At 43.8% G+C, this 24,873-nt stretch overlaps 1 protein-coding gene across 1 annotated transcript in view; it reads left to right on the forward strand.

The window, feature by feature from the left end:
* met (MET proto-oncogene, receptor tyrosine kinase) overlaps positions 1–24,873 on the forward strand; it is a 71,739-nt gene that overhangs the window by 30,826 nt on the left and 16,040 nt on the right. Inside the window, exons 8-11 of the mRNA XM_041837047.2 lie at positions 4,831–4,967; positions 5,206–5,370; positions 5,938–6,040; positions 23,464–23,682. Coding sequence (XP_041692981.2) covers positions 4,831–4,967; positions 5,206–5,370; positions 5,938–6,040; positions 23,464–23,682 — 624 coding nt within the window. The remainder of the gene's footprint in view (positions 1–4,830; positions 4,968–5,205; positions 5,371–5,937; positions 6,041–23,463; positions 23,683–24,873) is intronic.

A 24,873-nucleotide genomic window follows, 5' to 3' on the forward strand; every position in this document is an offset into this window, starting at 1 on the left:
TGGTCCTGGAGAGCTATAATGTGTACAGGCTTTGGTTCTATCTCTGTATCTCTCCACAACTACAGTTGGTTAACACTGTCATAGACACTGTAGGTACAGTATGTCAGATGGTTGGACAGATTGATTTACAGTAGCCCTTTCCTGCAGTCAAATTACCAAATTACACTTTAGTGGCATTGGTCCCCCCTCTGCTGCTATAAGAGCCTCCACTCTTATGGGAAGACTTTCCACTAGATGTTGGAACATTGCTGCGGGGACTTGCTTCCATTCAGCCACAAGAGCATTAGTGAGGTCGGGCACTGATGTTGGCCGATTAAGCCTAGCTCAATGTTGGCGTTCCAATTCATCCCAAAGGTGTTCGATGGGGTTGAGGTCAGGGCTCTGTGCAGGCCAGTCACCGATCTCGACAAACCATTTCAATATGGACCTCGCTTTGTGCACGGGGCATTGTCATGCTGAAACAGGAAAGGGCCTTCCCCAAACTGTTGCCGCAAAGTTGGAAGCACAGAATCGTCTAGAATATCATTGTATGCTGTAGCGTTAAGATTTCCCTTCACTGGAACTAAGGGGCCTAGCCCGAACCATGAAAAATAGCCCCAGACCATTATTCCTCCTGCACCAAACTTCACAGTTGACACTGTGCATTGGGGCAGGTAGCGTTCTCCTGGCATCCGCCAAACCCAGATTTGCCCGTCGGACTGCCAGATGGTGAAGCGTGATTCATCACTCCAGAGAACGTGTTTCCACTGCTCCAGAGTCCAATGGCGGCAAGCTTTATACCACTCCAGCTGACGCTTGGCATTGCGCATAGGGCTGGGCGGTATACCGTATTTTACGATATACCGGTATTGATGCACGGACCGGTTTGGGTTTTTACTTTACCTTCTATAATGGTATTTGAATGTTTGGTTTGTTAAATTGGATACACTGTGTGTAACGTCCATTTTTATAGTTTATTTCGCTACTTGAGTCATCTCTCTCCGCTCTCTCTCCATGCTGCTTTCTACACAGACCTAGCCCCACCCCCTGTCACTCAAGGAGCGCATTTGTTGTTCCTCGACCAGGAGACACTTGTGTTCAGTCTGCATGGTCAATGCAGCACATGCAACAATTGTGGGCTCCCGAGTGGCGCCCTGCATCTCAGTGTTAGAGGCGTCACTACAGACCCTGGTTCGTTTCTAGGCTGTATCACAATCCGGCCATGATTGGGAGTCCCATAGGGCTGAGCACAATTGGACCAGCGTCGTCTGGGTTTGGCCTGGGTAGGCCATCATTGTAAATAAGAATTTGTTCTTAACTGACTTGCCTAGTTAAAAACTGACTTGCCTAGTTAAATAAATGTTGATGACAACGATGCTGTTTGCACTTTGCTTCTTAATATAAATCCACAAGCATTCTATAATTACACTATTAGTTTATGTTTCTTACATCTTCAAACAGCTAGTTTGTATTTTCTTAGCAAGTTGGGCCTAAATCTTGTTAGCCGCTAATGCTAATTGCTAATGCTAATCGCTAATGCTAATCGCCATCTAGCTAATAAATGTACTGAGTCAGAGCAAACATAATTAGCTATACAGCCTGATAATACCAGTGATGGTATAGACCTAAATCAGTATGTTGTTTGTGCAACAGTATCTTCCAAATGAAAGAGGAATACGCGAAGCAAGAATGTTAGCTACATTAAGTAGCTAAGAGAAAACATTCTATGTAGCCAAAGATTATAGGGTCACCTAGGAAACATTTATCAACACTTTGGTTCCTACTCTGTCACAATAACTTCTCCCTGGCATTTTCATTCGTTGTCATGTCAAACAACACTGTATTCAAAGTGCCCACTATTATATTCTAATTATAGAATTTGAATAATCATTATATTTCTATGATTCCAACAGTTCACACAAGTGTTTTGCTCTAAATCGCAAGTCAAATCGCAATTGCAACATTTGGTAAAAAATAAGGCCTAGATTGTTTGCCAATATCGTGCAGCCCTACGTGGCAGTGTGGCAATGATCTCAAATGAGTGCAGGAATTGCAGAAATGTATGAAAATGCTGAAAATCATTTTGGGGTGAAGTTGAATTGAACAGTATAAAACAGTCATAATGGAGAAAGACCCAATGAAATCACTTGGAATGTATGTGTGCCACCCTATGGTCACGCACTTTTATTATTCAAAAACATAACATTCCGTCAAATACCGTCATACCATCCCCCCCCAAAATTATACCGTGATATGATATTTTGCCCATATCGCCCAGCCCTAATTGCGCATGGTGATCTTAGGCTTGTGTGCGGCTGCTCGGCCATGGAAACCCATTTTATGAAGCTCCCGACGAACAGTTCTTGTGCTGACATTGCTTCCAGAGGCAGTTTGGAACTTGGTAGTGAGTGTTGCAACCGAGGAAAGACAATTTTTACGCACTACGCGCTTCAGCACTCGGCGGCCCCGTTCTGTGAGCTTGTGTGGCCTACCACTTCACGGCTGCTCCTAGACGTTTCCACTTCACAATAACATCACTTACAGTTGACTGGGGCAGCTCTAGCAGGGCAGATTAACTGACTTGTTGGAAAGGTGGCATCCTACAGTGAGGGAAAAAGTATTTGATCCCATTTTTACATTTTAGTCATTTTGTAGACACTCTTATCCAGAGCGACTTACAGTTAGTGAGTGCATACATTTTTTGTTTCATACTGGCCCCCCGTGGGAATCGAACCCACAACCCTGGCGTTGCAAGCGCCATGCTCTATCAACTGAGCTACACGGGGCTCCTGCTGATTTTGTACGTTTGCCCACTGACAAAGAAATTATCAGTCTATAATTTTAATGGTAGGTTTATTTGAACAGTGAGAGACAGAATAACTACAAAAAATCCAGAAAAACACATGTCAAAAATGTTATAAATTGATTTGCATTTTAATGAGGGAAATAAGTATTTGACCCCCTCTCAATCAGAAAGATTTCTGTCTCCCAGGTGTCTTTTATACAAGTAACGAGCTGAGATTAGGATTACTCTTAAAGGGAGTGCTCCTAATCTCAGCTTGTTACCTGTATAAAAGACACCTGTCCACAGAAGCAATCAATCAATCAGATTCCAAACTCTCTACCATGGCCAAGACCAAAGAGCTCTCCAAGGATGTCAGGGACAAGATTGTAGACCTACACAAGGCTGGAATGGGCTACAAGACCATCGCCAAGCAGCTTGGTGAGAAGGTGACAACAGTTGGTGCGATTATTCGCAAATGGAAGAAGCACAAAATAACTGTCAGTCTCCCTCGGCCTGGGGCTCCATGGAAGATCTCACCTCGTGGAGTTGCAATGATCATGAGAACGGTGAGGAATAAGCCCAGAACTACACGGGAGGATCTTGTCAATGATCTCAAGGCAGCTGGGACCATAGTCACCAAGAAAACAATTGGTAACACACTACGCCGTGAAGGACTGAAATCCTGCAGCGCCCGCAAGGTCCCCCTGCTCAAGAAAGAACATATACATGCCCGTCTGAAGTTTGCCAATGAACATCTGAATGATTCAGAGGAGAACTGGGTGAAAGTGTTGTGGTCAGATGAGACCAAAATCGAGCTCTTTGGCATTACATTTTACATTTACGTCATTTAGCAGACGCTCTTATCCAGAGCAACTTACAAATTGGATCAACTCAACTCGCCGTGTTTGAAGGAGGAGGAATGCTGCCTATGACCCGAAGAACACCATCCCCACCGTCAAACATGGAGGTGGAAACATTATGCTTTGGGGGGGGGTTTCTGCTAAGGGGACAGGACAACTTCACTGCATCAAAGGGACGATGGACGGGGCCATGTACCGTCAAATCTTGGGTGAGAACCTCCTTCCCTCAGCCAGGGCATTGAAAATGGGTCGTGGATGGGTATTCCAGCATGACAATGACCCAAAACACACGGCCAAGGCAACAAAGGAGTGGCTCAAGAAGAAGCACATTAAGGTCCTGGAGTGGCCTAGCCAGTCTCCAGACCTTAATCCCATAGAAAATCTGTGGAGGGAGCTGAAGGTTCGAGTTGCCAAACGTCAGCCTCGAAACCTTAATGACTTAGAGAAGATCTGCAAAAAGGAGTGGGACAAAATCCCTCCTGAGATGTGTGCAAACCTGGTGGCCAACTACAAGAAACGTCTGACCTCTGTGATTGCCAACAAGGGTTTTGCCACCAAGTACTAAGTCATGTTTTGCAGAGGGGTCAAATACTTATTTCCCTCATTAAAATGCAAATCAATTTATAACATTTATGACGTGCGTTTTTCTGGATTTTTTTGTTGTTATTCTGTCTCTCACTGTTCAAATAAACCTACCATTACAATTATAGACTGATCATGTCTTTGTCAGTGGGCAAATGTACAAAATCAGCAGGGGATCAAATGTTTTTTTCCCTCACTGTATGATGGTGCCACATTGAAAGTCACTGAGCTCTTCAGTAAGGCCATTCTACTGCCAATGTTTGTCTATGGAGATTGCATGACTGTGTGATCGATTTTATACACCTGTCAGCAGTGGGTGTGGCTGAAATAGCCATAGTGTATATAAAGTGTAATATTGGGACGCAAACTCAAAATTGAATACATTTCAACTCTATATCTGACATGGAACAAGTGTCTTCTTTTTTTTAAGCCCATAACCATGTATGTGACGTGCATACTTTTGTTTCAAAGTAGATTTGTTTAAGACCAAGAAACACTCTGTGTGTCCCTGATTTAGCCCACTGCAGTAAAAGGTTGTTAACTGACTGATTTGCATACAAACTGTAGTTGTGGTTGTTGTTGTTGGGTTTGAAGTAATTAATCTCCCTTCCTCTCTCCCCCTAGAACCCAGTGATCAGAGAGCTCTTCCCTGTGTTTGGTCCTAAGTCAGGAGGAACCATGCTCACCATCAGAGGCTCTTTCTTAGACAGCGGAAACACCAGACAGGTCACTGTGGGAAACGCCAGCTGTGAAATCCTTAGGTGAGTACCTAATGTTTCTGCTTCGAGTAAAAACGCTTGTGTGTATATGTACAATATACTGTACACTGGGTTTAATAGCTTTGGGTTTTGGGGTTAGCATTAGCGTTGAGTCTCGAGCTGATGTGGACATTATCCAAATGTAAGGAATTGTGTTGATGTGTGTGTACTTTCACCAATATGCCGGTGTGTGTGTGTGTGTTCTCCAATATCCTGATGTGTATTCTATCTCTTTCTCCAGTGTATCAGATACTATGCTGATGTGCAGGACCCCTCCCCAGTCGGTCCCATCCCGCCAGGCGGTGTATGTGAGGGTGGACTCTGTGGTCCGGGAGGCTCCTGTACTCTTCACCTACAACAAAGACCCTCTCATCTCCTCCATCCAGCCCACACGATCCTTTATCAGGTCTGTACCCCATCCAATACTACCCCAATACTAACCTTAACCCCAATACTAACCCTAACCCTCTCATCTGGTACTGAATCCTAACTTCCACACCACATGAGGAAGGCAGGCCGTAGATAAATAACATTAGTGGAAAAATAAGGTGTTGACAGAGGAAGCTAGGGAAAGAGATGAACCATTATTACCCATAGAAAGATGTTCCATATAGGATACAGGTGTCAGAGAAGAAATGATAGAGAGCAGGGGGGAGTTTATGAAAACAGAGAAGTCACAGACAGAAATAACAGGTAGCAGTGTGTGGAGTGTATAAAGGAGAGGAGAACGTGAGAAAGATATTCACAGAGGAGAAGTGGGCGAAGGGGTACACATTAGCGCTAGGCTTTATGACGGGAAGTAGTGGTGGCTAACGTTTATGGCCAGGACAGCAGGTTTCCCCATTGAAATCACAATGCATCTTTTATGCATAGCTCTTATAGGCAGCTAGTGTCTAATGACCAACAGCCATTTCCCCCCATAGAGATCCCATTGTATCATTATTCATGGCTACTCTCTCTGTGTCCCCAATAGCGGAGGCAGCACGGTGGTGGCCCAGGGCTTCTACCTTCACTCTACTCTCCAGCCTCAGATGGTGCTCATCCCCACAGCCCAGGACAGCAAGGTCTTCACTGTGGTGAGTGTCTTATTTTGTCACGATCGTCGTAAGAAGCAGACCAAGGCGCAGCGTGATATGCGTACATCTTTTAATGAGTACTTTAAACACGAACAACAAACGATACGTGACGTCCTAAGGTTAACAAACACAAACCTCTCCGGAACAAGATCCCACAAATGACAAGTGCAAAACAGGCTGCCTAAGTATGGTTCCCAATCAGAGACAACAAGCCACAGCTGCCTCTGATTGGGAACCACCCCGGCCAACATAGAAACACATGAACTAGAAAATGAACATAGAACACTAAACATAGAAACTAACACCCTGGCTCAACATATACGAGTCCCCAGAGCCAGGGCGTGACATATTTAACCTTTATTGAACTAGGATTGAGGTTTAGGAAGACCTTTTTCCCGTTGAGTGTCTGTCTGTCTGTCGAGACGACCAACTAGAAATCTGCCTGCCTGCGCAAAAACAAAATAACTCTGGGCCCCTGTCACACACACTGTGTGGCTGGTATTGTCGTTTAGGCCCCTGAAAAGAGGAGAAAATAAGTTCAATAACAGGAGGAACAGAGGTAGATAGATTTGTATAAATTGAGGGGAAAGGAAATGGAAAACCCACGCTCCATATGTGAGAGTCATCACTTCTGAGTCACACAGTAACATTACAGTAGTTGACCTGGACTATAATCTGGTTTTAATCTGGGGGGATTCTCTTTGTCTGCATGCATTCCAAATGGCACCTTATTGGGCCCTGGTCAAAAGCAGTGCACTACGTAGGGAATAGGGTGGCATTTGAGACACAGAGATGGTTTATTATCTTGCTTCAATCTGGGTTGATTCTCCTTATCCGTAGTATGCGTTCCAGCAGGTATATCTCACTGGTCATCCCCAAAGCCAACACCTCCTTTGGTCACCATTCCTTCCAGTTCTCTGCTGCAAATGACTGGAACGAACTGCACAAATCTCTGAAGCTGGAGACACTTATCTCCCTCACTATCTTTAAGCATCAGTTGTCAGAGAAGCTTACCGATCACTGCAATTGTACACAGCCCATCTGTAATTAGCCCACCCAACTACCTCATCCCCATATTGTTATTTACAATGTTATTTTATTTTGCTCATTTGCACCCCAGTATCTATATTTATAATATAAATAAATATATATATATATATATATATATATATATATATATATATATATATATATTATCTCTATTTGCACATCATCTTCTGCACATACAGTGGGGGAAAAAGTATTTAGTCAGCCACCAATTGTGCAAGTTCTCCCACTTAAAACGATGAGAGAGGCCTGTCATTTTCATCATAGGTACACGTCAACTATGACAGACAAATTGAGGAAAAAAATTCCAGAAAATCACATTGTAGGATTTTTAATGAATTTATTTGCAAATTATGGTGGAAAATAAGTATTTGGTCACCTACAAACAAGCAAGATTTCTGGCTCTCACAGACCTGTAACTTCTTCTTTAAGAGGCTCCTCTGTCCTCCACTCGTTATCTGTATTAATGGCACCTGTTTGAACTTGTTATCAGTATAAAAGACACCTGTCCACAACCTCAAACAGTCACACTCCAAACTCCACTATGGCCAAGACCAAAGAGCTGTCAAAGGACACCAGAAACAAAATTGTAGACCTGCACCAGGCTGGGAAGACTGAATCTGCAATAGGTAAGCAGCTTGGTTTGAAGAAATCAACTGTGGGAGCAATTATTAGGAAATGGAAGACATACAAGACCACTGATAATCTCCCTCGATCTGGGGCTCCACGCAAGATCTCACCCGTGGGGTCAAAATGATCACAAGAACGGTGAGCAAAAATCCCAGAACCACACGGGGGACCTAGTGAATGACCTGCAGAGAGCTGGGACCAAAGTAACAAAGCCTACCATCAGTAACACACTACGCCGCCAGGGACTCAAATCCTGCAGTGCCAGACGTGTCCCCCTGCTTAAGCCAGTACATGTCCAGGCCCGTCTGAAGTTTGCTAGAGTGCATTTGGATGATCCAGAAGAGGATTGGGAGAATGTCATATGGTCAGATGAAACCAAAATAGAACTTTTTGGTAAAAACTCAACTCAGTCGTGTTTGGAGGACAAAGAATACTGAGTTGCATCCAAAGAACACCATACCTACTGTGAAGCATGGGGGTGGAAACATCATGCTTTGGGGCTGTTTTTCTGCAAAGGGACCAGGACGACTGATCCGTGTAAAGGAAAGAATGAATGGGGCCATGTATCGTGAGATTTTGAGTGAAAACCTCCTTCCATCAGCAAGGGCATTGAAGATTAAACGTGGCTGGGTCTTTCAGCATGACAATGATCCCAAACACACCGCCCGGGCAACGAAGGAGTGGCTTCGTAAGAAGCATTTCAAGGTCCTGGAGTGGCCTAGCCAGTCTCCAGATCTCAACCCCATAGAAAATCTTTGGAGGGAGTTGAAAGTCCGTGTTGCCCAGCGACAGCCCCAAAACATCACTGCTCTAGAGGAGATCTGCATGGAGGAATGGGCCAAAATACCAACAACAGTGTGTGAAAACCTTGTGAAGACTTACAGAAAACGTTTGACCTGTGTCATTGCCAACAAAGGGTATATAACAAAGTATTGAGAAACTTTTGTTATTGACCAAATACTTATTTTCCACCATAATTTGCAAATTAATTAATTAAAAATCCTACAATGTGATTTTCTGGAATTTTTTTCCTCATTTTGTCTGTCATAGTTGACGTGTACCTATGATGAAAATTACAGGCCTCTCTCATCTTTTTAAGTGGGAGAACTTGCACAATTGGTGGCTGACTAAATACTTTTTTTCCCCACTGTATATCACTCCAGTGTTAATACTAAATTATAATTGTAATTATTTTGCACTATGGCCTATTTATTGCCTTACCTCCATAACTTACTACATTTGCACACACTGTATATAGATTTTCTATTGTGTTATTGACTGTACGTTTTGTTTATTCCATATGTAACTCTGTGTTGTTGTTGTTTTTTCCGCACTGCTTTGCTTTATCTTGGCCAGGTCGCAGTTGTAAATGAGAACTTGTTCTCAACTGGCTTACCTGGTTAAATAAAGGTGAAAAAAAAAATATATATATATATAATAATTCTAGGAAAGCTATGGTACGTACACGTGTATTCGGGTGCTGCCATGGTTACCATGGTTACCATCAATCTGGGTTGATTCTCCTTATTCTAGGAAAGCTATGGTACGTACACGTGTATTCGGGTGCTGCCATGGTTACCATGATTACCATGGCACTAAAGAACCCCTGACCTGACTCTATAAGTTCATTCCACTTTTATAAGGAACCCTGATAACTATCTGGAAGCTCAGGTTTCATTGCAGTTGTTTTTGAAATGTTACCCTCTGCCTTGAAAAAAGGGAAGAAAGATTAAGGACTGGTACACCTTAGTGTTGGGGGCTGGTGGTGTGTCGGGGGTTGGTAATGTGTTGGGGGTTGGGTGTGGGGGTCAGAGTTGGACCACATTTTAACATGTTGTTCACTGAACCACAACAAATACTCATTTACACACAAGTGGCCTCTATCTGATGTTGTGTGGCTTGTTTTCGGGAAGAGGGGAGGGGGACAGGACAGATAGTGCTTTGTTATCTTGCAACGTGAGGCACACTCTGGCAGGTTTAGTCATGACCCCCGCCAGGCGTCAATTCGTAAGAGTTCATGCATACAGTATAATAACGTTTTTGTTCGTTTTGGACTTCGCCAATGGTTTTTTCGTCTATTCGGGCACACTACAAGTCAGTAGCCGAAGTCTACGCCCCATCGTCATTGAGGAAGTGTGTACTGGCTACGGCGTCTCAAAATGGACAAACAGTACAATTAGTGCTTTTTCTCGTTTTTCAAGCGAAGGTCTTTTAGAGGAGCACACCGTTCAGCCGAACTGAAGCTGACGCCTTTAGGAGACAAATACACACACCCTGCCAAACAAAATCCCTTACCTCCAACGCCCCTCTACCCCGAGCTGTATCAGCTACAACCAACCCCCACTCCTGATACACAAACACACACATAGACACACACACACACACACAGACACACACACACACACACACACACAACAGCTCGCCTTTCAGTTTCCCTTTCACTGACCCCCTCCTGGTGTGACCTGTGATTAGGTTAGTTAGAGCTCTATAGAGCCCCAGGGAGGGACGGATCAGCACTGAGAGACAACAGGAGAGGAAGGATGAGAGGGGGGTGAGGGATGAGGAAGGGAGGGATGAGGGATGAGGGGGGTGATATTGATGTTACGTTTATGATTTGAAAGTTGAATCCATGAAGATTTGGAATGTATAATGATTAGAATTTCAGCCCATTTTCTCAATAGACTTTAATGGAAATAGAATCAACCATGAGTAAATAAGTGTGTCTCAATGCCTTCATTGGGTTTGGCCCTATTAATTTATTTCATTTCAAACTAATACCTAAGCCCCAGAGGATACTGGCTAGCTGATAGTGAACATACAAGACAAGACAGAGACCTGTACTGGGTTTAACAACATGGGCTATCATTACTAAAGATTTAGGATGGGGGGATAATGCCCTAGCCCCCTAGAAGGATAATGTCCTAGCACCCTAGAAGGATAATGCCCTAGACCCCTAAAAGGATAATTCCCTAGACCACTAGAATGATAATGCCCTAGCACCCTAGAAGGATAATGCCCTAGACCCTTTAAAGGATAATTCCCTAGACCCCTAGAAGGATAATGCCCTAGACCCCTAGCACTACACCTGTTGCCTCTTACATTGTTTACAGTAACAAGGAAGAGACAGGATGAGTTGAAGCATTCTCTAGGAAGAGACAGGATGAGTTGACACATTCTCTAGGAAGAGACAGGATGAGTTGAAGCATTCTCAAGGAAGAGACAGGATTAGTTGAAGCATTCTCAAGGAAGAGACAGGATGAGTTGAAGAATTCTCAAGGAAGGGACAGGATGAGTTGAAGCATTCTCAAGGAAGAGATAGTATGATTTTAAGCATTCTCTAGGAAGAGACAGGATGAGTTGAAGCATTGTCTAGGAAGAGACAGGATGAGTTGAAGCATTCTCAATGAAGATATAGGATGAGTTGAAGCATTCTCTAGGAAGAGACAAGATAAGTTGAAGCATTCTCAAGGAAGAGACAGGATGAGTTGAAGCATTCTATAGGAAGAGACAGGATAAGTTGAAGAATTCTCAAGGAAGAGACAGGATAAGTGGAAGCATTCTCTAGGAAGAGACAGAATGAGTTGAAGAATTCTCTAGGAAGAGACAGAATGAGTTGAAGCATTATCTAGGAAGAGACAGGATGAGTAGAAGCATTCTCTAGGAAGAGAGGATGAGTTGAAGCATTCTCTAGGAAGAGATAGGATGAGTTGAATAATTCTATAGGAAGAGACAGGATGTTTTGAAGCATTCTTGAGGAAGAGACAGGATGAGTTGAAGAATTCTCTAGGAAGAGACAGGGTGAGTTGAAGCATTCTCTAGGAAAAGACAGGATGAGTTAAAAGCATTCTCTAGGAAGAGACAGGATGAGTTGAAGCATTCTCTAGGAAAAGACAGGATGAGTTAAAGCATTCTCTAGGAAGAGACAGGATAAGTTGAAGGATTCTCTAGGAAGAGACAGGATGAGTTGAAGCGTTCTCGAGGAAGAGAAAGGATGAGTTGAAGCATTCTCTAGGAAGAGACAGGATAAGTTTAAGCATTCTCAAGGAAGAGACAGGATGAGTTGAAGCATTCTCGAAGGAAGAGACAGGATGAGTTGAAGCATTATCTAGGAATAGACAGGATGAGTTGAAGCGTTCTCTAGGAAGAGACAGGATAAGTTGAAGCATTCTCAAGGAAGAGACAGGATAAGTGGAAGCATTCTCTAGGAAGAGACAGGATGAGTTGAAGCATTCTCTAGGAAGAGACAGGATGAGTTAAAGCATTCTCTAGGAAGAGAGGATGAGTTTAAGCATTCTCTAGGTAGATACAGGATAAGTTGAAGCATTCTCTATGAAGAGACAGAGTGAGTTGAAGCATTCTCTAGGAAGAGACAGGATGAGTTGAAGCATTCTATAGGAAGAGAGGATGAGTTGAAGCATTCTCTAGGAAGAGACAGGATGAGTTGAATAATTCTCTAGGAAGAGACAGGATGTTTTGAATCATTCTCGAGGAAGAGACAGGATGAGTTGAAGCATTCTCTAGGAAGAGACAGGATGAGTTGAAGCGTTCTCGAGGAAGAGACAGGATGAGTTGAACCATTCTTGAGGAAGAGACAGGATGAGTTGAAGAATTCTCTAGGGAGAGACAGGATGAGTTGAAGCATTCTCTAGGAATAGACAGGATGTGTTAAAGCATTCTCTAGGAAGAGACAGAATGAGTTGAAGCATTCTCTATGAAGAGATAGGATGAGTTGAAGCGTTCTCGAGGAAGAGACAGGATGAGTTGAAGCATTCTCTAGGAAAAGACAGGATAAGTTGAAGCATTCTCTAGGAAGAGACAGGATGAGTTGAAGCGTTCTCGAGGAAGAGACAGGAAGAGGAGAAAGCGTTCTCGAGGAAGAGACAGGATGAGTTGAAGCATTCTCTAGGAAGAGACAGGATGAGTTGAAGCATTCTCTAGGAAGAGATAGGATGAGTTGAAGAATTCTCTAGGAAGAGACAGGATAAGTTGAAGCATTCTCAAGGAAGAGACAGGATGAGTTGAAGAATTCTCTAGGAAGAGACAGAATTAGTTGAAGCATTCTCTAGGAAGAGACAGGATGAGTTTAAGCATTCTCAAGGAAGAGACAGGATGAGTTGAAGCATTCTCGAAGGAAGAGACAGGATGAGTTGAAGCATTATCTAGGAATAGACAGGATGAGTTGAAGCGTTCTCTAGGAAGAGACAGGATAAGTTGAAGCATTCTCAAGGAAGAGACAGGATAAGTGGAAGCATTCTCTAGGAAGAGACAGGATGAGTTGAAGCATTCTCTAGGAAGAGACAGGATGAGTTAAAGCATTCTCTAGGAAGAGAGGATGAGTTTAAGCATTCTCTAGGTAGATACAGGATAAGTTGAAGCATTCTCTATGAAGAGACAGAGTGAGTTGAAGCATTCTCTAGGAAGAGACAGGATGAGTTGAAGCATTCTATAGGAAGAGAGGATGAGTTGAAGCATTCTCTAGGAAGAGACAGGATGAGTTGAATAATTCTCTAGGAAGAGACAGGATGTTTTGAATCATTCTCGAGGAAGAGACAGGATGAGTTGAAGCATTCTCTAGGAAGAGACAGGATGAGTTGAAGCGTTCTCGAGGAAGAGACAGGATGAGTTGAACCATTCTTGAGGAAGAGACAGGATGAGTTGAAGAATTCTCTAGGGAGAGACAGGATGAGTTGAAGCATTCTCTAGGAATAGACAGGATGTGTTAAAGCATTCTCTAGGAAGAGACAGAATGAGTTGAAGCATTCTCTATGAAGAGATAGGATGAGTTGAAGCGTTCTCGAGGAAGAGACAGGATGAGTTGAAGCATTCTCTAGGAAAAGACAGGATAAGTTGAAGCATTCTCTAGGAAGAGACAGGATGAGTTGAAGCGTTCTCGAGGAAGAGACAGGAAGAGGAGAAAGCGTTCTCGAGGAAGAGACAGGATGAGTTGAAGCATTCTCTAGGAAGAGACAGGATGAGTTGAAGCATTCTCTAGGAAGAGATAGGATGAGTTGAAGAATTCTCTAGGAAGAGACAGGATAAGTTGAAGCATTCTCAAGGAAGAGACAGGATGAGTTGAAGAATTCTCTAGGAAGAGACAGAATTAGTTGAAGCATTCTCTAGGAAGAGACAGGATGAGTTGAAGAATTCTCTAGGAAGAGACAGGATGAGTTGAAGCATTCTCTAGGAAGAGACAGGATAAGTTGAAGCATTCTCAAGGAAGAGACAGGATAAGTGGAAGCATTCTCTAGGAAGAGACAGAATGAGTTGAAGCATTCTCTAGGAAGAGACAGGATGAGTTGAAGCATTCTCTAGGAAGAGACAGGATGAGTTAAAGCATTCTCTAGGAAGAGAGGATGAGTTGAAGCATTCTCTAGGAAGAGACAGGATAAGTTGAAGAATTATCTAGGAAGAGAGGATGAGTTGAACCATTCTCTAGGAAGAGACAGGATGAGTTGAATAATTATCTAGGAAGCGACAGGATGAGTTGAAGCGTTCTCGAGGAAGAGACAGGATGAGTTGAAGCGTTCTCGAGGAAGAGACAGGATGAGTTGAAGTGTTCTCGAGGAAGAGACAGGATGAGTTGAAGCGTTCTCGAGGAAGACAGGATGAGTTGAAGCGTTCTCAAGGAAGAGACAGGATGAGTTGAAGCGTTCTCGAGGAAGAGACAGGATGAGTTGAAGCGTTCTCGAGGAAGAGACAGTATAAGGCACATTATTGTTTTGACCCACAGCATGGTAGAGAGAGAGAGGGAGAGAGAGAGAGAGAGAGAGAGAGAGAGAGAGAGTCCCTCTGTTTCCAAAGAGGACACCCCTGGATATAAAAATGCATTCTATTATTTGCACATTGTCACATTTTAAATGCTATACTATATTTATTTTTACCGCTGATAATATAATATTTTAAACGTTGTTGTAAATGTTTTGTGTGTGTAATGTTTACTGTTAATGTCTGGTTGTTGTTGTCTTTGTTTTGTTTCATTAGCATTGTTGGTTTTTGTTGTTGTTGTTTTGTTTATTGTTTATTTTACTTGCTTTGGCAATGTAAACATGTTTCCCATGCCATAAAGCCCCTTTGAATTGAATTGAATTGAAAGAGAGAGAGAGAGAGGGAGAGAAAGAGAAAGAGAGAGAAGGATCCCTCTATTTCCAAAGAGGACACCCCTGGATATATGAATGCCAGAGCAGTCATCTGAGCAGAGCCTGTCATCATCCTCCACCACACCAGCTCTGTGTTTGTTCAGTGGTAAAGAAAGGGAAAGAAAACTGTGTTCCGTGTTCAGTTTCATCTCCTGATGGTGGGTAGCCTGACTGCACAGACCACTGGCTGACATTTAATATCAGTAAAGAGATGTGGTTGGAATAGGAATCAATCCACACATACAGTATGTACATAATGTACACTGAGTGTACAAAACATTAAGAACACCTTCCTTATATTGAGTTGCACCCCCTTTTGCCCTCAGAACGGCCTCAATTCGTCGGGGCATGGACTCCACAAGGTTTCAAAAGTGTTCCACAGGGATGCTGGCCCATGTTGACTCCAATGCTTCCCACAGTTGTGTCAAGTTGGCTGGATGTCCTTTGGGTAGTGGACCATTCTTGATACACACGGGAAGCAGTTGAGCGTGCAGTGTTGCAGTTCAAAGGCTTCAAAGTACTTCAGTCTTTTGTCTTGCCCATTTACCCTCTGAATGGCACTTCTTTAACCTGTCTCCTCCCCTTCATCTACACTGATTTGAAGTGGATTTAACAGGTGACATCAATAACGGATCCTAGCTTTCACCTGGATTCACCTGGTCAGTCAATGTCATGGAAAGAGCAGTTGTTCCTAATGTTTTGTACACTCACTGTATGCATGCAGGATGTCAATTCAATTCAAAGGGGCAATCACACACACACATGCACACAGTATCTTGCACAGATGCACACATGCTCACAAGCACACACACACACACACACACACACTCTGCTTGAGCCTCTTCCTGTTGACTTCATACCAACCAGGTCTAGAAGAGAAGAAACACAACCCTTCCATAGAACCACAGTGAGACTTGGGGCCTCGACAACAGCATGAGGGAAAGAGGTCAGAGAAGAATAAAAACTCTAGCATTGACTTGATATCGGTTTCTCAGATCTGAAGTAAAGCCGAGGATCAAGCCGTCTCAGCTTTCACACAAACATGAAAGGAACGTTTTTTTCTTCTTTTATGAGCCGCAGGGAAAAGCTGGCATGGTCAAAAAGCCAAAGGGACCACGAGAAAAGAGGGATAGAGCCATAGATCAGAGTTAGTGTGAATTTTCACATTACTACGGCCGGTGGCGGAGTGAGATACCAGGCCAGGGGGTTGTGTGTGGAGTGGTTGATAGGGCAGTGGCGGTTGCGGTCTGTCAGAGAGTTTGTTTTACTAGACTAGCCAAACACCTGTTGTAAGGATTCATAGACACCTAGGTCTGGTCTGGTCTGGTCTGCCTTTCCCGTCTCTTACGCTCTCAGCAGCATGTCCAATGCCCAGCCTGAGGGAAGGCCTGAGGGGTCAAGTGCGAGGCCTCTTCCCCTTCCCCTTCTTGGCCACATGGCTACAGTCATCTGTGTTAGCTATCTGATTGTCTAAGCCAGGTTGCTATGGGGGTCACCAACTGTCACCATACATTAGCATAGCATAGCATATACTTTCATTGTTAGCATCAGTCCTTAGCCTGTACAGTTAGTATGTTAGAAGGCAGCTTTGTTTGACTCTTTCTGGGACTGTGGATAGAGGCTCCACCATCTCCATGGTCTCTGAGAGTACTGGGTTGCCGGTTCACACATAATCACAGCCAACTACCCACCCAGGCTCTTTCGCTACAATATTTACCCCCAATTAGTTGTATTCACAGCCGCTCTGCTCCCAACCCACGGTCATTCAGACAGTCTACCCACACTGCCTAAACAAGAAGAGACATTTATGAAACAACGACTCTTTCCCATATAGTGAGTAGTGACTGACTGAGGTTTCCCATAATTCACAGGATATGTGTCTAAACTCTCCAGGGGACCATTTTACCTTATAGTAGGCCTGTTTAGTTGCTCCCTCTAGTAGGCCTGTTTAGTTGCTCCCTCTAGTAGGCCTGTTTAGTTGGTCCCTCTAGTAGGCCTGTTTAGTTGCTCCCTCTAGTAGGCCTGTTTAGTTGCTCCCTCTAGTAGACCTGTTTAGTTGCTCCCTGTAGTAGGCCTGTTTAGTTGCTCCCTCTAGTAGGCCTGTTTAGTTGCTCCCTCTAGTAGGCCTGTTTAGTTGCTCCCTCTAGTAGGCCTGTTTAGTTGGTCCCTCTAGTAGACCTGTTTAGTTGCTCCCTGTAGAAGGCCTGTTTAGTTGCTCCCTCTAGTAGGCCTGTTTAGTTGCTCCCTCTAGTAGACCTGTTTAGTTGCTCCCTCTAGTAGGCCTGTTTAGTTGCTCCCTCTAGTAGGCCTGTTTAGTTGCTCCCTCTAGTAGACCTGTTTAGTTGCTCCCTGTAGTAGGCCTGTTTAGTTGCTCCCTCTAGTAGGCCTGTTTAGTTGCTCCCTGTAGAAGGCCTGTTTAGTTGCTCCCTCTAGTAGGCCTGTTTAGTTGCTCCCTCTAGTAGACCTGTTTAGTTGCTCCCTCTAGTAGACCTGTTTAGTTGCTCCCTCTAGTAGGCCTGTTTAGTTGCTCCCTCTAGTAGACCTGTTTAGTTGCTCCCTCTAGTAGGCCTGTTTAGTTGCTCCCTGTACTAGGCCTGTTTAGTTGCTCCCTGTAGAAGGCCTGTTTAGTTGCTCCCTGTTGAAAAGCGCACACACTCACCAGACTCATTTGTGATTGCTTGCTTTTGTTCGATCCTCTAGTGCAGGTTATGTGTGATAGAACAGGGCCTGCGGGGGTAGTGTGTGTGTGTGTGTGTGTGTGTGTGTGTGTGTGTGTGTGTGTGTGTGTGTGTGTGTGTGTGTGCGTGCGTGCATGCGTGTGTGAGTAAACGAGGCCTGCAGGGCCAGTGTGTGTGAGTGTGTGTGTTTTTGCACTCCATCTGGGATATTGCTCAACAGCGACCCGGGTTTGGAAGTCCGTCCAGGGGAGCCGAACTGCTAACAGGAAGGTTCTGCAACACTTAAAACCAGCCCTGCTTCTCCACCCATGGCAACTGTGGTTAGAGGAAACGACGCTCATGGGAATTTGAGTTCAATCCTTTTGTTAGAGCCAACGTATTGACAAGTCAGAGACTACCAGGTTCCGGAAAAGTTGGCCTCTAGTGAGGAGTACAGCCAAAGACAGGCTGGGTTACTGTAAATGCACATTGTGACAACTGCTGATGTAAAAAAGGCTTTATGAATACATTTGATTGATTGATTGATTGATTCAGTGATAGATATTCCACTCCTGCCGTGATATGTAAAAACCTGCCACCTAATAAAATGTGTTAGCAGAAAATATATGTACTGTGGTACAGAACGACTACTAGAAACGTGTTTGGGGTCATTTCTGGGGCCATGTGGTACTTTGGGCTTGATGTCTGTCTGTGTGGGATATCTCTACTCAATGACATGTTTGCTTTTTTCATTAGTCTTCTACAAAACAATATAGCAAAAACATTAAAGATTAACAACAGAAACAATGAAATAAAAGCAACCAGAAGTTGCCATCCAGTAGGTACAGAATAATATATAAAGTAAGTATACAGAGTTGTGATATTGTATTTGTATTTGTGTTTATTATGGATCCCCATTAGCTGCTGCCAAGACAGCAGCTACTCTTTCTCGGATCCAGCAAAATTAAGGCAGTTATACAATTTTAAAAACATTCATTCACAACAGATTTCACAACACATTAAGTGTGTGCCCTCAGGCCCCTACTCTACTACCACATATCGACAACACAAAATCCATGTGTATGTGTGTGTATAGTGCGTATGTTATTGTGTGTGTGTATGCATGAGTCTGTGCCTATTTTGTTGTTGCTTCACAGTCCCCGCTGTTCCATAAGGTGTATTTTATCTGTTTTTTAATCTAATATTATTGCTTGCATGAGTTACTTGATGTGGAATAGAGTGCTCTATGTAGTACTGTGCGCCTCCTGTAGTCAGTTCTGGACTTGGAGACTGTGATGAGACCTCTGGTGGCATGTCTTGTGGGGGTATGCATGGGTGTCTGAGCTGTGTGCCAGTAGTTCAAACAGACAGCTCGTTGCATTCAACATGTCAATACCTCTCACAAATACAAGTAGTGATGAAGTCAATCTCTCCTCCACTTCGAGCCAGGAGAGATTGACATGCATATTATTCATGTTAGCTCTCTGTGTACATCCAAGGGCCAGCCATGCTGCCCTGTTCTGAGCCAATTGCAATTTTTCTAAGTCCCTCTTTATGGCACCTGACCACACGATTGAACAGTAGTCCAGCTGCGACAAAACTAGGGCCTGTAGGAACTGTCTTGTTGATATTGCTGTTAAGAAGGCAGAGAAGCGCTTTATTATGGACAGACTTCTCCCCATTTTAGCTACTGTTGTATCAATGTGTTTTGACCATGACAGTTTACAATCCAGGGTTACTCCAAGCAGTTTAGTCATCTCAACTTGCTCAATTTCCACATTATTCATTACAAGATTTAGTTGAGGTTTAGGGTTTGGTGAATGATTTGTCCCAAATACAATGCTTTTCGTTTTTGAAATATTTAGGACTAACTTATTCCTTGCCACCTATTCTGAAACTAACTGCAGCTGTTTGTTAAGTGTTGCAGTGATTTCAGTTGCTGTAGTAGCTGACATGTATAGTGTTGAGTCATCCGCATACATAGACACATTGGCTTTACTCAAAGCCAGTGGCATGTCGTTAGTAAAGATTGAGAAAAGTAAGGGGCCTAGACAGCTGCCCTGGGGAATTCCTGATTCTACCTGGATTATGTTGGAGAGGCTTCCATTAAAGAACACCTTCTATGTTCTGTTAGACAGATAATGCTTTAGCCACAATATAGCATGGGGTGTAAAGCCATAACACATACGTTTTTCCAGCAGCAGACTATGATCAATAACGTCAAAAGCCACACTGAAGTCTAACAAAACAGCCCCACAATATTTTTATCATTAATTTCTCTCAGCCAATCATCAGTTATTTGTGTAAGTGCTGTGCTTGTTGAATGTCCTTCCCTATAAGCGGGCTGAAACTCTGTTGTCAATTTGTTTACTGTAAAATAGCATTGTATCAGGTCAAACACAATTTTTCCCTAAAGTTTACTAAGGGTTGGTAACAGGCTGATTGGTCGGCTATTTGAGCCAGTAAAGGTGGCTTTACTATTTTTAGGTAGCGGAATGACTTTTACTTCCCTTCAGGCCTGAGGAAACACACTTTCTATTAGGCTTAAATTGAAGATGTGGCAATATCATCCACTATTATCCTCAGTAATTTTCCATCCAAGTTGTCAGACCCCGGTGGCTTGTCATTGTTGATAGACAACAATAATTTTTTCACCTCTTCCACACTCACTTTATGGAATTCAAAATTACAATGATTGTCTTTCAATAATTTGGTCAGATATACTTGGATGTGTAGTGTCAGTGTTTGTTGCTGGCATGTCATGCCTAAGTTTGCTAATCTTGCCAATGAAATAATCAGGCAATATCAGTGGGTTTTGTGATGAATGAGCCATCTGATTCAATGAATGATGGAGCTGAGTTTGCCTTTTTGCCCAAAATGTCATTTAAGGTGCTCCAAAGCTTTTTACTATCGTTCTTTATGTTATTTATCTTTGTTTATGTCATTTATCTTTGTTTGATATTGTATTGTTAACAAGATATTATCAGTTAATCAGGTCTTCCTGGTTTGTCAATGATATCCATTACTCCCAGTTACATTCGAATACAGGTTTTTGGAATCTTAAGGCATATGTGAAGCTTTCCATATTAAAGATATCTTGGATTGTACTAGGACATGTTTGATTTAGTGGCTATCTAGATAAATATACAATATCAATGGCCCCTAACCACACTGCAAACATTTACACTTGGCTGTCTACTCTGGGCAGAGTTGAACTGGTTTTGTCTACCCCACAGCTGTGTGGACTGGAGGCTACGGAGAATCAGCTGCCGGTGCACTTTCAGGAGGCCTTTATTAAAAACACACACAGAGTTCCATAAGGAACACCAGATTGCTCTACATAGGAAGCATTGGGACCCGCGACTCCAGAATCACATCAAGAAGCGTTTCTAGAACCCGTCCTCACCTCCTCCGGGCTTCTAACCACATTCAGCACCACTTCCTCAATCTCCAGTTAGACGCGAGGAGCCAAAAATGTCAAGCATAGCCAGTGACTCTCCACGGTAGTTGTGTTAGAGGAAAGAAATGCCATGGCCAGGCAGATGTTACAGGCAGGAGAAACGTGTCAAACTAGCGCGTCTGGTGTTCAACCTTCCCAAGTTCTCTCACGTCACCCCCCTCCTCCGCACACTCCACTGGCTTCCAGTTGAAGCTCGCATCCGTTACAAGACCATGGTGCTTGCCTATGGAGCAGTGAGGGGAACGGCACCTCCGTACCTTCAGGCTCTCATCAGTCCCTACACCCAAACGAGGGCATTGCGTTCATCCACCTCCGGCCTGCTGGCTCCCCTTCCTCTGCGGAAGCATAGTTCCCGCTCAGCCCAGTCAAAACTGTTCGCTGCTCTGGCACCCCAATGGTGGAACAAGCTCCCTCACGACGCCAGGACAGCGGAGTCACTCACCACCTTCCGGAGACATTTGAAACCCCACCTCTTTAAGGAACACCTGGGATAGGATAAAGTAATCATTCTACCCCCCAAAAAAAATAATAACAAAAATTAAAGTATAATTGTAAAGTGGTTATTCCACTGGCTATAGGGTGAATGCACCAATTTGTAGTCGCTCTGGATAAGAGCGTCTGCTAAATGACGTAAATGTGCCCTTGAGCAAGGCACTTAACCCTAATTGCTCCTGTAAGTCGCTCTGGATAAGAGCGTCTGCTAAATGACTAAAATGTAAATGTAAATGTAAAGTGATTCTCTGTGTTTGAATGTATCTGAATATGTTGTTTCTATGTCAAACAGTTTAGTTATATTTCAGTCTTCTGTGATGTATATAAAGTGTAATATTGGTATACAAACTCAAAATTGAATACATTCCAACTTTATATCTGACATGGAACAGGTGTCTTCTTTCTTTAAGCCCATCACCATGTGTGTGAGGTGTATACTTTTGTTTCAAAGTAGATTTGTTTAAGACTACCAAGAAACACTCTGTGTGACCCTGATTTATCCCAGTGCAGTAAAATTATCAAACAAATGTAGAAATTACAGGGGGAAAATGTACAGGGGTGTTGGACCTGACCCGGCCTTTTCAAAAGCACACCCTGGTTGAACTCTCATGAGTAGGCTGGCCAAGATTCACCGACACAGTTAGAAAATGGAGTGAAAATGTCTACCCTTAGCATTCACAGCTGGGTTGGATGTGCTAGGTTGGATTATATACAGTATTTGACTGTCTTCCAAAACTTTGGGGCTTTATCATGACCTCCTGGAACTCTGATGTGCAGTATTGAAAGGAATGTTCCACCTTGTGCTTTTAGATGGCCAGATGCACTATCCATATTTAGACATAACGATATTGTAGAGATGTAGAAACAGAACGACATACCTGCAGCATGAGGCCTCCCGGATGGCGCAGCGGTCTAAGTGAGGCGTCACTACAGACCCGGGTTTGATCCCAGGCTGTGTCGCGTTCCGGCCACGACCGGGGGACCCATGAGGCGGCGTACAATTGGCCCAGCGTCATCCGGGTTAGGGGAGGGTTTGGCCGTCCGGGATGTCCTTGTCCCATCGCGCTGTGTTCGGAGGACACATGGCTCTCGACCTTCGCCTCTCCCGAATCTGTAGGGGAGTTGCAGCGATGGGACAAGACTGTAAATACCAATTGGGGATAAAAAGGAAAAAATAGGAATCTGGACCAGATTCATGGTCTTTGAATGGAACGTTTCAAATGGAACCAACTATCTGACAGAATGACATGTCAACACAGCTTTCATCGCGCTTCACAAATCCTCATCCCCCTTATTGATTGTAAGCCATGTAAACAGAGAAACAGAGCCACTGTCAAACACACTTGGTGTCAATGCGTCTGTTTAGAATCGGACGCCAGAGGGGGGATTAATTTGGATAGTGCACCATCACCATCACAACCTTTATGTAGAGGGATTTAAGGTGGCTTTATCTTATGTATAAGAAAATATTACATACACACATCCATTGTCTCTGAGCAGGTGCTGGATATATATATTTTTAAATAAAAGGTGAAAAGAGACTCTTATAATCCTTTCTGTTACGTGGCTCTCAATTGGGCGATCTAGCTCAATAGCTCTTAGTGATGGGAGGCTTTTTGGTTTTAATCCAGGGTGGTATACACACACTGCTGTTGTGCCCCTGAGCAAGGCACTTAAACCCCACGGCAGCTGTAGATATGGAGCTGTAATGGATAGTTTGTACAATTAGAAAGCGTGTAATACGCCCTGGGATGAAAGCATCTGCCATGTGAAGGATTAGTATGTGTACTTGTTATGTGACAGCAGGGTAAATGCTATAGGCATTTTTAAGAGTGTTTCTCTTAACTTGTGGTGTGTGTATGTGTGTGTGTGTGTGTGTGTGTGTGTGTGTATGTACATGTGTGTGCACGTTGTAACTGCCATCGTTAATGCAGTAAAGGACAATGTATTCTGTGTGTGTGTGTGTGTGTGTGTGTGTACATGTGCGTGTACTCCCTCCAGAACTGTATCCAGGGTGAGGACAGGCTGGCCATCCTGTGTACCACCCCGTCCCTGAAGGACCTGGGTCTGCAGCCTCCTGTGGTCACCAAGGTGGCGTTTGTCCTGGATGGTTTCTCCACACCCCAGTTTGATCTGCTGTATGTAGAGGACCCTCGCTTCAAGGACTTTCAGAGACCCACCGTCACATCCAAGGGCAACAAGAGCATCCTGGAGATCAAGGTGAGACATGTCAGATCATTTAAATAAATGGCACTTTTCTATTCTCTAGTTGGGTCTCAATTGACCTCCTGAATTGGCTGAATATAACTGGAATTGACTCTGATAATATTAAGGTGAGACATGTGAGGTCCTCCCAAATCCCAAATCCCCATTCCCCCTCGCCCCTCTCCCCACCACCACCTTTCATGGTAGTGATGACTAGGGTTGGGGTCAGTTCAATTACCAATGCATCCATTCAGAAACTGAACTGAATTTTGATTAATCCATTGGAAAAATCCAAATTTTAAACAAATGGCACTTACAGTTTCTATTTTGGAACAGAGTGTCTGTTGATCTCCTGAATTGGCTAAATTCAAATGGAGGTGAACCCTGATTGGAGCTAATGACACCTTGCTCTACGGCTCACCTCAAGACCCCGAGCTGACTCACCCTCGCCGTCTGAGGTGGGAAGGAAACAATACTGAAACAAAACAGGAAAAGGAGTCCGTTTCCCATCGCCCATCCCCCACAATTCACTCACTCACTCCTCCGGTCCCTCTCCTCTCCTCTAAGTATTCTCTGCAACTCAACACATTGTTCCAAGTTCCCGAGGTCAAAGCCCTTGACATATTAATGGCGGGTTTCGAACGTGTAACCCCATTTCTCTGTGTAGAAAAACGTTTTTTCAAACAATGAAAAAAAGGATGGCTTTTTTTTCTTCCTTTTATTTCACTGTGGAGGCCCTATGGTTAGTGGCAGCTGTGCGGAACGGGTCGCACATGATCCTTGGTCGGCTTTATTTCCCAGGAATGACCTTGGCCCCATAGTCTAATCCTCCTCCCTCCTCCCCTCTCTCAGTTACCTCCCACCCCCCACCAAACCCTTTCCCATCCCAGACAAGCCCTCATGAGCCCCCACACATGGCCCGGGGTTTCACTGTTACAGGCCACATTTGTGGCCATCTGATATCTTTGCCCAAAATGGCCGCCGGTCAGGCCCCTGATAATGTTATTAGTCTTGGCTGGTGTATCACTGCAGATCGCTCCATGAGAGGTTAACAAGCATCTCAGCCCAGATTAGCACCACACAGACTGTTCGTTTGGATATGAGTGGTGATGCCTGGCAGAACTTTTAATAGTTATTCTCTATGGGACATGGTACTTTCAATGGTCCATACCCAAGCATTAAATATGTTACAACCTCAGAGTATAG

The sequence above is a fragment of the Coregonus clupeaformis genome, chromosome 19 (assembly GCF_020615455.1).
Source record: "Coregonus clupeaformis isolate EN_2021a chromosome 19, ASM2061545v1, whole genome shotgun sequence".
Lineage (NCBI taxonomy): Eukaryota > Metazoa > Chordata > Actinopteri > Salmoniformes > Salmonidae > Coregonus > Coregonus clupeaformis.